General features: G+C 38.1%; 1 protein-coding gene across 3 annotated transcripts in view; it reads left to right on the forward strand.

Moving 5' to 3' along the window:
• The window catches only part of AK8 (adenylate kinase 8), an 81,609-nt gene that overhangs the window by 10,835 nt on the left and 57,375 nt on the right, over positions 1–13,399 (forward strand). For all 3 annotated transcript variants that reach the window (XM_072883283.1, XM_072883286.1, XM_072883284.1), the window contains 3 exons: positions 2,779–2,847; positions 11,309–11,390; positions 13,007–13,078. In XM_072883283.1, the coding sequence (XP_072739384.1) occupies positions 2,779–2,847; positions 11,309–11,390; positions 13,007–13,078 (223 nt within the window). The remainder of the gene's footprint in view (positions 1–2,778; positions 2,848–11,308; positions 11,391–13,006; positions 13,079–13,399) is intronic.

Genomic DNA, 13,399 nt, shown 5'->3' on the forward strand with positions numbered 1-13,399 from the left:
CTATGCATGTTCAGCATTCTAATCTATTTCAGGACAAGCCACTACTAAGGAACAAATAGGAACTGTTCCAGTCTTGTGTATACATAAAAAACCCCAGCCTTTCATGTGTATGTATCTGAACAAGCTAAATCTAAACATTCAAGATTTTCAAAATACTAAACCCAATTTCTTCAAACTTGATTGGTTTTCTCTCTGAGGTGCAATCTAAGTCAGATGTTCTTAGCCGTTGCTGTTTTCAGGACAAATATATCCAAAACTTCCAATGGAAATGTCTAGGGAAAGCGCTCCCCCCCCCCCCCCCCACCCTGGCAACATAAAGTGTGGCAGTTTTATGAAAAGATCGCAGAAACATAACTCTGAGTAGGTCAGGCATGTAAGATGAGATGATATGTCCCTGAAATAACATGGAATGTTTTAAATTAATCAGGAATGAGTACAGTTTTTCAGCAGTATGGAAATAGTGATTAAACCCGTGTGTATAAGAAAGTGGTCTGAACATAAAATACCATGGCTTTTGGAAGGTTTAACAATTCAGGCAGCAGGTCTTTCCATTAACTAAACTGGATGTTGGGACAGGCTCAGAATGCCTGAGATAAGACACAGTTCTGCAGTTATCAAATGTATGTTCATTGTCCGTTATTGCAGATTTCTGGGAGGTGAAGTCCCATCTACCAGGCTCATGATATATTTATGTGAGTGTTTATGAGAGAGAAATTATAAATGTGCTATCTGATATGTATCAAACTTAATGATTTCTAGTTGAATAATTAGGCATTCTGCAAGCAACCTATTGAAAATGATTTTGTAGGCCACGGCTCAGTAGGAGGAAAACTGACCAGGAAATGAGACTGGAATTGAGCCACAGAGAGCAGAAGGAACTAAAACACTGAAATACCCGCATGTGTGTCCTTGATTTTTTTGTGCGGTAAACCCCGCTCAAAAGAGAGGACTAAGAATATCACTGCACTGAAAGAAGGTAGTATAATTTTGGTTTAAATTGGTTTGGCAAGGCTTAGCAGAGTGGACCCCCGGCAGTCGCTAGCCTGTCTTGACATGACACATCAAAGAAGTAAGCAAGATGCTAGCTCTTTCTGATAGCAGCATGATGCACCTTTGGAAGGTGACAGGCTCAAAGCCACAGACCCAGGCTCCAGCAGCGAGAGGCTGCAGGAGGCTTTGAGGCACCACCCTATGGGACCTGCTGACTTTCAAGAAACACAGCAATTTCTTTCCCTTATTCTCTTTTACCTGCTTGAATGTTGTCTTATGAATGGCTGATATTAGGAAAGGCACTGAGAACTGGGGACAGTAGAGAGAAACAAAACACGAAAACCCACTGCCTGACTGGGCCACCTTGTCTGTTCCACAGCCAGCCGAGGACTGGTCTCTTTTGCATATTCTGGAGTGCTTGCTCCACTCTAAAGTGATGTGTGGTAGCGTTTCCACCACTCCTGGTGAAGTTGTTTCATGATCTAATGAAGAAGATTGTTATGAAATCTTTTCGCATAGTTAGTCACGCTTTCATTATATCTATCTACATTCTTTAGTATAACGTAAGCCTGCAGAAATGTTCTTTTTTTTTATGATTATGCCCTTCAGAGTGTTTGGTTAGAAAAAGAGATGGGAACCCACAATATGCAGAACTGCATGGAACAAAGAGTCAAGCTCACATCGTTAAGTGAAAGATAATTTTTTGACTTGGGAAGTAGAGAATCTGACTGCAGAATTTTTTCTGAGTACTCATTTTACCAATAATGACAAAATGAATGAGACTGAGACAAGGCATTTAGTCAAATGATTAACAGCTGCTCTGAGTGGCATGGCCAAAGGTTTAGACTTGATTATCAAGTTTAACTGCCTAACATAGAGTTTGTTCAAACAAGTTCAGCATAGAATGAAGGCCTAAATTAACAAGATAGTGAAGAAAATTCTTACAAGAAGAAAAGAAGGGTATTGTTAATTTCTTGTCAGGAAATCTAATGTAATAATGGAAGAAATACGATGGGGGGGAAAGAACTGCTAAATCTGTAGAGGAACTTTGTTCTTCTGTCAGATAGCAAATACTATCTTACAAAATTGCTTCTGTCATATAGCAAATACTATCATGATGTGGGCAAAGTAATAGTCACAGAGAGAAACAGCACTTCTGAAAGTTTTGGCACATGCAGTTTGAATCCCATTTGATCGTCCTGAGTTTAAAAATAAACTAACTTTGACATTAAAATGAACTTTGACATTAAAATGAACTTTGACATTAAAATGAACTTTAAATAAACTTTCTGGATGATGGAAGAGTGAGGGTTACTTGAAACTATGAAACAAATCTCCTGAAAATCAGACTCTGTTATTTGCTCTGTGTTTGAGATACTGCTTGTCTCACAGGATAGCTGTTAAGATCACTAATGCTGAGTCCACTGACATATGAAGCAGTAGTGGGTCAGACGCTTGTGGTAAAAAGGACTGCTTGTGGATGTGATGTTCTTTGCAGGTTTGATGTCCAGTGTGTGTGATAGTGTGCAAAACTTGGCACTGCTTCCATGTTAGTGTGTAAAAAGCATGGATGTAGGCTTTGTGTTCAGCTTACCTTTAACACTTATTTTTGTGCCCTTATTAACTCTCTGGTATATTATGTTAATGACTTGGGACTTGTGCAGATTTATTTATTTATTTATTTTTAAGAAGACATCTCAGTTCACCTTTAACCGGAATATGCGTGCATGGTAAAATCCCTTTTGAACTCAATTGTGAATATTCAGCCTTTTTTTGTTCTTTCTTTAGAAAATTCCCAACGCGCTTTGGGCCAATCTGATCCAGGAACGTCTGTCAAACGTGGACTGCATCAAACAAGTAAGAATTGCTCCTTAGAGGGCCGGTGGATAAGCACTTACACAACTCGTGCATAGTAGTTAGCATTCTGAGTCCTGAGCAGAGGAGGGAATGGGGGCAAATCATTGGGGGCTCTGGAGCGGATTGCTTTCTTGAACATCAGCAGAGGGAGTTTGGAGCTTTATTAACAGGATAAAGGGGAGGATGAGAGTATGCATATGCTAATCTGCTAGCACAGAGATGATCAAAGGCTGAACAAGCATAGCTTTGTTGATTGCCTGGGGCAACTGGCAGAGTTATAGTGGACAAAACAGATAAACAGAAAATATATAAAAATCAATATGTTGAGTTAAGATTTTAAGTCTTATTGAGGAAAGGGGGAAAAAGTCTGACATTATTCATATCAGTTTTCTTTATTTCTCATTGTGTCTTTTTTTCTTCCTGTTTTATGAAAAACTGCATTTGAATATACTCTCTTCGAGGTAATAATTAATATGTTCACTCTTAGTTTACAGAAAAAGGCAAGTGAATAGGTTTAGCTGTATTCAAAGATGTGTGGCTTCGCCCGCCGTGTGCTTAGCCTTAATGTAAGTAGAGACTTTCAACACAGAACCAAAAGAGAACTTAAGTAGATTAATACTGGTTGAAGTTAATGTCTGGACTCAAGGAAAGCAAAATTTCTTTTATGTGTTTCCTTTAAAATCTCAGGTGTTGTTATGGTTTATTGAGTCCATAATCAGCCCATTATAAGGGGCTGATTTGTAAGAGAGATACTAATCTAATGGATAAAACCCTGTTTCTAAACAGTGCCAAAATACAGACTACACATTATTTGATGTACTTCTTGAGAGGAAATAGTCCAGTCCAGAGTAGGTGTTATGTTCATGAAGGACTAAACAGCTTTTTTCAGATAAATAGTATGCGTTTTCAGAACAGTCACTCTGTCACACCCACACCTTTGGGTCAGAGGATAACTAGTACTTCCTGACCTCACAGAGATATAGCAAGGCTCATAGTTTTATTAAAATCTGTTGCTTCTCAACATCATCATCATCTACCTTGTTGGTTGAATAAAGCAGGGCTGGTAATTAACATTTCATTGAACTGTGAAAATTGCTTCCTAAAGCTTCTTAGCATTAGGCACTGAAAGAAACTGGAAATGCTGAAAACCTTGTGTCTTGTGCTTCTTTCTTTGTCTCCATGATTTTTGGTGTAGCCTGCAATGATCTGCAGACTGGATCCTTCCATTCATGTAAAACAAAATCATCTTGGGGGCTGGGCCATTGCCTTGTAGTTCTTAAGATGGTAATTCTGTAGCGCGGAGGTGTCTATAGGTGCAGAGAAACATCAATGAAACTAGCAAGAAGAATTGAAAAAATTTTCTGCCCCTGATTGAAGGTTTCGGCTTTTAGAACTCAATGTGAACGATTGCCAAAGAAGTCTTCATGTGCTTCAGTGCAAAGTCAACTATCTTAGCTTAAGCCACTGATGGAAGTGGCTTTCAATGGTCCTACCTTGTGTAAGCAAGATCAGATGGTCAATTACAGTCTATGAACTGCAGAAAGGATAACTTGATCAGGATGGTAATGAATAGCTGGAGATGTAATCTCTTAAATTGTTCCTGCCTGAGAGGTTTGCTAGAGGACATCTGTCTGTGTCATATTTCTGTTGTGAGCATATAGCTGTAGCAAAATAGGTAGTATGCTGGTCTCTCTAAGCAGTAGCTTAGAACTAGCAATAGCTAAACTTCGACCTATCCCATTATCTAATCCACTGGCCGCATGAGAATTTAATTTAGAATATTACCTGCTGGTGTTTAATGTTACCGAGAAAAGTCATTAAGCTAAAAGAAACCTTTCCTTGACCAGCTAATCTTGTTCTTTTGCCAGGTCATAGAAGAGTGCATGACAGTGCCCTTATTTGCATGACAGTGCCCTTATTTGCATGACAGTGCCCTTATTTGCATTGGGAAGTATCTTGTTATAAAAGTCCTTCCTTTTCCATCAGTAGAGAAAGCTCTGAAGGAGTAAAAATAAGTTGATGTGGGTGATTTTTGAACAGTTCATTGCATTTTTAGCTAAATCCAGGTTTAACAAGACACTGTAACAAAAATCTGGGGTGCATTATTGGCTCCCATACATATTTACAAATGACAGTCTAGGAATCTTCTTCCCTCGAAGAAATGTGAGCAATTGTTTTTATGCAGGGAAATTAATGAAACAGAAACCTAGCTCATCTCTAAATTATTCTAGATTTATACCAGATATAAATCCCATTGACATTCATGTGGTTGAATTCCTGCAACTTTGGAGTAACATAGTGATGAGGTGAACCCTGCGCTTTTAAACTACACCAGTATTTGCTTTCATGGGCAATTACCAAGATATTAGGATTTTAAAATGTACTGGCAGCTCTAAACTGTGAAGTGTGGATTTTTCTGATGCGCACTCCTGCCTTCTTTCCACTTACTGTGAACTAATAAAATCTACTTTGCCATACAGATCAGACACAGGTTTTAGGCAAAATGCACCCTGCTGTTAGTTCAAGCTCTTTTTTCTCCCTAAACCTTGCTGTTGTTTCTCTTTGAATTCCCTTCCTACGCTGGTACAATCGCGGCCTGGGAAGACAGTGGAAGAATTTTCTGGTTCATTATGTATAAGAACATGACCCCCTCTCCTTCTTTTCCAAATGGACCATTTTTTTGTGTTTTGGGATCCTGTGTTTCTTGCTCCTTGCTTCATTATCTGGGAGATTAAAACAATGATTTTTGGATCCTTAGCAAGAAAGGAGTAAAGAGATTGGCAGAAAACCTAAGGGTTATCAATTTTTCTCTACAAAATACTATACACCTTACTCCATAATTGATCTATTAGTTTTGAATTTGCAAAGTAGAATTAAACTTTTGCATTGCTAGTCACTGTGCTTGAATTATATGGGTCTGGTTTCCCTTGAAGGTCTTTTTAGCTGAACTATTTTATTTATTTATTATTTAGCACTCCAGATCAACTATCTGGTAGTATTTAATGCACTTGTTAATCTGTACTAAGAATTTACAGGACTTAGGCCTTTCAATTTGCAGGAGAACCTGTTTAAAACACACGTGGTGTACCATCTTGATCATTTTTGTGGCATTTTGAATTAAAGAGTGTAGCTGAAGAACACTTGAGAAACCAGTATTGTCAGCTCTGGATATACTAGCAAATAAGCAGCAAAAAAAGGCTATGAATGTCAACATTTTTTATGTAAGCAGCGCAATGAGATATCGTGGATATACGGCAAGCCAGGTGATTGTATGATTTACTACCTTGTCCTTGTGGCAAGATGTGGAACATCTATCTCAAGTGAAACTTCTCCTCTAGTGAGTATGTTTAAAATATCTTTAAACCTGTAGAAATGAAAGTAAGTTAGAAAGATGATAAACCCAAGAGGGAAACTGCTCTTCTGATTGCTAACTGCTAGGCTTTAGGCTGGTTTCAGTCCCCAAACACAGCCCCCCTCAGCTTAACACTAACAGCTTCTCTGGTTGGGCTACTAGTAGTTAGCAGGTAGGACAGGGAAGATGCCAGGGTACCCCTGGTATTTGCAGTAGTTTTGATTAAATATTTTCTCACATGGTCTCTCAAAGGTAGTAGTTGCTGGGGCCATCTGTCCTCTACTGCTGTCTGGAGGAGAGCTGTTGGATGGCAGTAGTTGCTGTAAACTAGCAAGTAGGTGAATGACTTCTTCAGTTTAGGGCTTTTATAACAGTAGCTCTAAAACCTCTCCAACGTGCTTATTTTTTCACATAAGTCTCTTTGCCTGATTAAAAGAAGGTATGTTTTCAACAGCTAATTTTTCCAATGTTTGTTGCGATATTGTTAAAGTGAGTTTTACTAACCATCAGAGTGTAAGAAAAATCCATTGCGCTCCAAAGGCTGCATTCACCCTATGCTTTTTTTTGCCCCATGCTTTCTATAATTGTTGGCATGGTTCTAGCTCTCCTTTTAATAGTGAGGGAAGGATCTCTCAGTGACTGTTATTTTAAGTATTAGGTCATGTAAACTCTGAGTAAGGTGACAAGATGGTTAAAATGCCAACAGCTGCATAGTGTCCTGCCTACATTTTATGTTCCTGTTGTTATCACCAGCAACACTGAATCAGTGCTGGATGTGTTAGGGAACTAGGAGGGAAAAAGCCCTTTATAAAGCTTCCCTGACATTCAGCAAGAATGGAGTGGATGTTATTGGTCTAGTTCAGGTTTCAGCTATTTTTAGGAAAAACACATAACTAACTTTTCAAAGTTGTGATGGTTATTAAAAATATTTTAATTAATAGATAGTAATTCATGGTCACTGAAACTTCCTCACATTGCGTATGTCTTTTCCATTTGAAAGAGGTTCTTTAATTGCAATATTTTCCTTGTGTGATTGGAAATAGAATTAATACTGTGGATTTTGTACTTCATTGAACAGATTTATGCCATTTCTCTCAAAGCATGAGTCAGCATTTTTTTTCTGAGACTGTTAATAGATTAGGAGCAGTATGTTGGACTACAGTACCACCAGCTGTTTGTTTTATTTCTCCTTGTGGTGTCATTGGCTTGGCATTAATTGTACAGCTTTCATCCCACTGACAGTAGGAATACAGAATTTTTTGTGCTATTGTTTTGACACTCACAAGTTTATAGATGTCACAGGCATTCTCTAAGGAGAACATTTTTATTGATCAACAGCTCTGCTGAGACTCTGTGTTGTGTGTTCTTCTAATACAAATGCAGTTAGGACTGCAAGGGATCAGACAAGTAGGTGTTCCAGCATACACAGAAAACTTATGGCAAGCATTACATTAGAACCTGGGACTTGTGAAGCCAATATCAAGACTTTTCATCTTACAGGGTTAGTACACATTGGCTGCGGCACCTCTGACAGCTGGTGTTGTGGAGGGAATTTATAGAACTGGGAAAGACTAGTGAAGAGATTGCTACATGATGAATTTGTGAGAGAGCAAGCTGAGCAACCTCACTCGTGTCTTAGGACTATTTAGAAACTAAGCTTAGGCCAGTGATTCACATGAGTAGTGGCAGAATTACTTCTGATTGGTAGTAAACTGTTCAGAAGGGTAGTGGCTATCCTTGATAGGGAAGGCAAAGAGAGCAATGGCGATTCGTTCTTTTTGGGTTTACCTTGGCAGATGAAGATCATCATGTTGTCTCTGTGAAACTCCATGCAAGGATAGTGGTGTTACATAGATTTATCTGGGGAGAGAATCTGCCTATTCACCATCTTTTTTTCCAAGAAGAATGTGGCTTTTTTTTTTTAATAGCTTTGCAGCTTACTCAACCTACAAAAATAACGTGGGGAATAAAAGGTTTCTTTCTAATGGGAAATTTGGTAAAGTTGGAGCTTCTTCCATCGTCCATGCTGCTAATGTTGATGGACTGCAGGAGTTAGATTGACAGTATTTCTACTGCACTCCTCAGTCTGCTGTTTTCTGAAAATCTCAGAAATTTTAGATCCATACTGGCAAAGCTATTACTGAAATTATTTTTTTGCATTATTGTCTGTCCCCTTTCTTCAGATGAAAGTGAAAGGCAGGTAATACTTTTTCAAAAATACTGAATGATGATGTGTAAAAACTGTTGTGATGAGCCATTTTCCTAAAGGCAACAGTATTAATGACCTTTGATCTTTATGCTTGTGGCTGAGATTCCTTTCAGATGTGCCACGTAATTCAGCATTATTTCTTTGCGCTATCCCTTTTCATTATTCTAAGGCAGTGTCAAGTTTGGATTCTGTAATTTAAAAAAAAATAAAATTGAGACTGTGCAGGTCAAATAACAAGACAGAACTGAATACCCAAGTCATTATTATTGGGGTGGAAAGTGTGAAAGCATGTAGGCTTGGTATTATAGATGAGAGTAGTGCCAGCAAAGGAATGAGATTTACATTTGGGAATGACCTTCGCATTTCCTTTTCTCCAGATTCCTTAAATTTGAGAGGAAAGTGATGGCTTTGAAAGTACTTCCTTGTTGCTGACTTTCAGCATGGCATGGGTCTCAAAGGAGCACTTCACCTGGCATTAAGGCAACAGCAGAATGCTGTACTTACAGCAGTCTTCGTGTGGGAAAGGATTGAGGTTTCCAGCTGAAAGAGCGGGAACAGTGACCACGGAGTAAAGGCACCATGGAATTACTCACTTTTAGCCTTTGTTCCACCCTTGATGAGATAAGGTGCAATCCATGCATGGATGTGAGGTTACTGCTATCAAGAACAAAAAATAGATGGCTTCTTAAAGAAACAAATTTACCATGTGAAGTTACTAATTACACTTTAATGATAGTCAGGAGGGCAAAAAGGACCGGTGTTTGCATAAAGCATGATAGGCATATTTTAAGTCAGGTCTTGCTCTGCTGTGTCTTGCTTCCTCTTGCTTCGTTCCCAAGCCACACTCCCTTTTTACTTTTTTTTTCCTTTCCTTTTTTTTTTTTTTTTTATCTGTGACATCTGCTTGGAGCTTGTCCCTCCTGTGATACCATACTACTTGCAGCTGTTCAGACCTCCAGCTCTGAGCTGTGCATGGGGTGCCCTGAGCATACGGCCTTTTTGATGTGTGATAAAACAGAACCAAGCCACTGGGGGTATGGAGAGGGAATGCAGCAGAATATCAATAAACCTGTTCTGAACAAAGCTGCAGCTCTGTGGTGGAATAGGCATTTCACTGAAGTGTCAAGTAGATGGATAATGTATTCTAATTAGGGACTGACTGATACCCTGGAACTCAGAGACCTTTGGAAATAAGATCCAAAATGCTAACTATTTTTGTAGTGTGTATTTATTTTGCATTTGTTTAATGCCTTAAAACATATTTGTTGCACGAAGCTATTTACTGAGCTATGTTTTCTTACATTGCAAAAACTTTTAGCTATAAAATTGCTTATTGCCTGTTTTAAGGACCTTTGAAATTTGTATATAAACCTCTTGAAGTTTGCTATACATTGTTAAAATACAATATAGTGTTTACTGCCTGTTGCTCAGTATGTCATTTTGAGCAATAAGCTGTAGTGACATCAGAAGCAATGGTGTTGTGGGGTGGTGTTTTTTTGTTTTTTTTTGTTTTAGTTTCCAAAAGTGTTGCACTTGGAGTGGAGAAAATGAGCCAGATTTGTAGTCTGTGTAAACTGGCATAGATTTATTGGCTTCAGACCTCTGATGCCATTTCTCCCTAGAAGGGGATCTGGGCCTATATATATATGTTGTACAGGCACAATATATTCAGAACTAGTGCTGAAGTTCCTAGCATACCACTAAAAATATTGTGCAGCCTCGCCTCCTGCAAGTCCCAAGGGATAAATTGATTTCTCAGCACCTGTGTGACCTTAGACAGTGGTTCATTCTAATTTGATAGAGCAAACACTGAGAGTGGCAAAAATGGCTTGCAGTTACTTGAGTCTCTTATTTTCTACAGATATCAGCAGGATGACATGTTCCTGAAACCAGGCTAATTAAGGAATTTTAAATAGTCTACTCTATTTTCTTGTATAATTGGAATGTCCCAATTTCCTCCTACAGAAGTCATGGAGATAAGTTTCCCTGAAATACTTCTAAAACCTTTGGACCCCATACTGACAGAGCTTCAGATTTATGTGGGAGATGATAATGATTGCTAGCTAATGCAATATTAAAATATCTTCTTTATTTCAGTACAAAGATGGTTTCCAGATTTATTGTAATATCACAAAGTTATTTTGAGGTATAGGATATAGTGACAAGGATATGTGTGGTTAAGCAACTAATAGATAAATTAGAGAAAGTTCAGAAGATTCAGACTTGAGACTGGGAAGTGGATTAGATTTCAAATACTGCATCACACAGAAACTGAGTGAGGCTGCAGCTCTCCTACGGTATTTCACAGATCTGTAAATGTTTTTTTAAAGATGCTCAATCCAACACTTAGCTGGCTATAACAAGGACTTAAGGGAGCAAAAGGCTCTTTTTTCTTTTTTCTTTTGCTCTGTTGCTTCATTAGCTTTGGGAACACTGGTTCCATTACTGTGAGTTTTCCTGTATAATTTAAGAAAATAATGAAAGCGTGCATATTTTCCTCAGTGTTCTTGGCATTAAATCTGTCTTTAGATTTGTTTAGCCTCTTTTTTTATACACAGTGTGGGCTGGTATCCTTTTGAATATTTCAAAACTGTAGAAATTGTTTTGGGTTGTTTTTATTCAAGATAGAAGTTTCTTTTTTTTTTAAGATTGAAACAAAAAAATTCATTGCTACAATACATAAGTTGCCATTGCTCTGTGGCAGTGGTATTAGTGGATGCCATTTCACAAAAATATCTGTGCTCCATGTTTGCTTTCTTCTCTCACAAGCATCCATAACAAACACTGTGCTGTTGTGGGATCAGTGAGGTAACTTTTGTGCAAATAACACTGATATTTAATGCTAATTTTTGTTTTTTCTCTTCCAGGATCAATAACTGTTTCATGTTTTTGTTTAACAGGGGTGGATTTTGGAAGGCTTCCCTGAAAATCAGGAACAGGCATGGATGCTGCAATCATCTGGCATCATTCCTAGGCATGTTGGTAAGCAGTACAAGGTTTATGTGTGATTGCATCCAGTAGGAAAGACTAGAAGTGTTTCTCCCCAAAAATCCTCAATAAATTCAATACTGATACTGAAGACACCAGAGTCACCAGACAGCAGAATATTTCAGTATGGTTCAGATTCACTCAAAAACTTGAGGTAACCTGTGAGACTTTAAGCTCCGTCTTTCACACATGAACCCTTTTCTTCTTATACTTTAGAGTTCTGTAAATTCAAGACCACTCCAGCAAGTGTCTCTGAGCAGCTATATGTAGCTTTGCTTCTGTTCTAGGAGTGGGTCTAAATTTTTTTTTGACTTCCATCTCTAGAAATCAGCCTTTATCCTCAGACCAAAACAATGTCTCGTGCTAAATACAAATTCGTCCTTCTGTTGAATTAGAGAATGCAAGCTTAGCAAACTTTACTCCAGCAAGTGAAGCGAAAACATGATTTTAAGCTTGACCTTTCAGAGTATGGGTGGATCCTGACTTGATTTGAGAGGAAGATTTGTTTACTGGCAAAGTACTGATAGACAAGACCTTGACAGCTGCCCTTGCCATCTAGAAGCAGCCAGTTGTCCCAAATTAATACAGTTAGAGGACCTACTTAGAATGTAAGAAATTACTACGATTGTGTGAAATACAGTGTAAAATGATAAATGTAGAGCTTGCCGGGGATAGTGAACAGAGTGTTAGCGAACTCGATGAATTGTCACTTTGGATTTGATTTGGATGAGATTTGACTGTTAATGAAGAATTCAGAATCACTGCAATAGAGTTAGGCAAAAATGTTTAATGTCTAGTACTTGCATGTATTTTTAATATAGCTAATAACATCTGAAGTTGAGTTTTGCTCACAATTATATCTGTGCAACCAAGACCTGAATGAGAATCTTAAAGCTCAGTCTGTCTAGTTAATCAAAAAGAAGACTGAGATGAGATTTACGGTGTATGAGTACCTTAATAGGGAGAGAAGTGTCTGAAAGAGCTATTTGATACAGAGAAGAAAGTCATAAGAAGAACTTGTTTGGAACCTGTAATCAAATGCACTGAAAATAGTAATTAAATTACAGTGTTTAACTGTGAGGATGATTAGCCAAAAGCAACCTAGGAAACTGACAGATTCTCCATCTTTTGATGCTTTCTAATCAAGTTTGAACACTTTTCTGTAAGGTTATCAAAAAATAAGTTTCACTGGTCTCACTACCAAAGTACCTGGGTGAAAAGTAATTGTTTGTGGTATAGAAGAGAATCAGTCTCGAGTGATCTGTGGGCACTTCCATCCTAGGCTCCAGATACAATGTAAGTGAGGGAGAACCTTGCTAATGGATATGGATGACAGGGACAGCTAGTACTCATGGGTACTGGACTGGATTAATGTATATTTTATCCCACTATACTGTTTAGGTGGAGCAAAATTCTGATTAAAAGTGAAGTAAAGTATTTGCAGGTAGAATAGTAGGAAAGGAGAATGAGGCAAATGTGCTTGAAACACATTCATCCATCTTTAATACTAGGATACATCTAAACAGCTACAGGAAATAAAGCAATTAACTAACAAGAGCTACACTCTTTTCTTTTTTCTTCCCTTTTTTTTTTTTTTTTTTTGTTCCTAGTTGTGCTTTATGCTCCAGACACTGTGCTGATTGAGAGGAACAGTGGGAAAAGGCTTGATCCCTTCACAGAAGGTGCAGTATGTGTTAGTTCCTGATCTCCACTAGAAACGGGAGTGTTGCTTGGTCTCAGAAACATTGTAATACCAGTGGGATTAAAATTTAAATGCTATCCCTTTAAGAACTAGTAGGTATTTATAATTATAAATTTAAACTGTTTGGAAAAAGTATTTGTTGCCATTGTTTTATTTTCTGTGCAAATAAAATATGGGAAAATGTAAAGCTCAGTATTGAGCTTGCAGACAGTAGACTATGGCAGTACAGAATATTTGAAGGTTAGATGTGTCCATATGAGCTTACATTTTGCTATGCATCTTTGCTAGATACTCGTTTTTT

The sequence above is a fragment of the Ciconia boyciana genome, chromosome 18 (genome assembly GCF_034638445.1).
Source record: "Ciconia boyciana chromosome 18, ASM3463844v1, whole genome shotgun sequence".
Taxonomy (NCBI): domain Eukaryota; kingdom Metazoa; phylum Chordata; class Aves; order Ciconiiformes; family Ciconiidae; genus Ciconia; species Ciconia boyciana.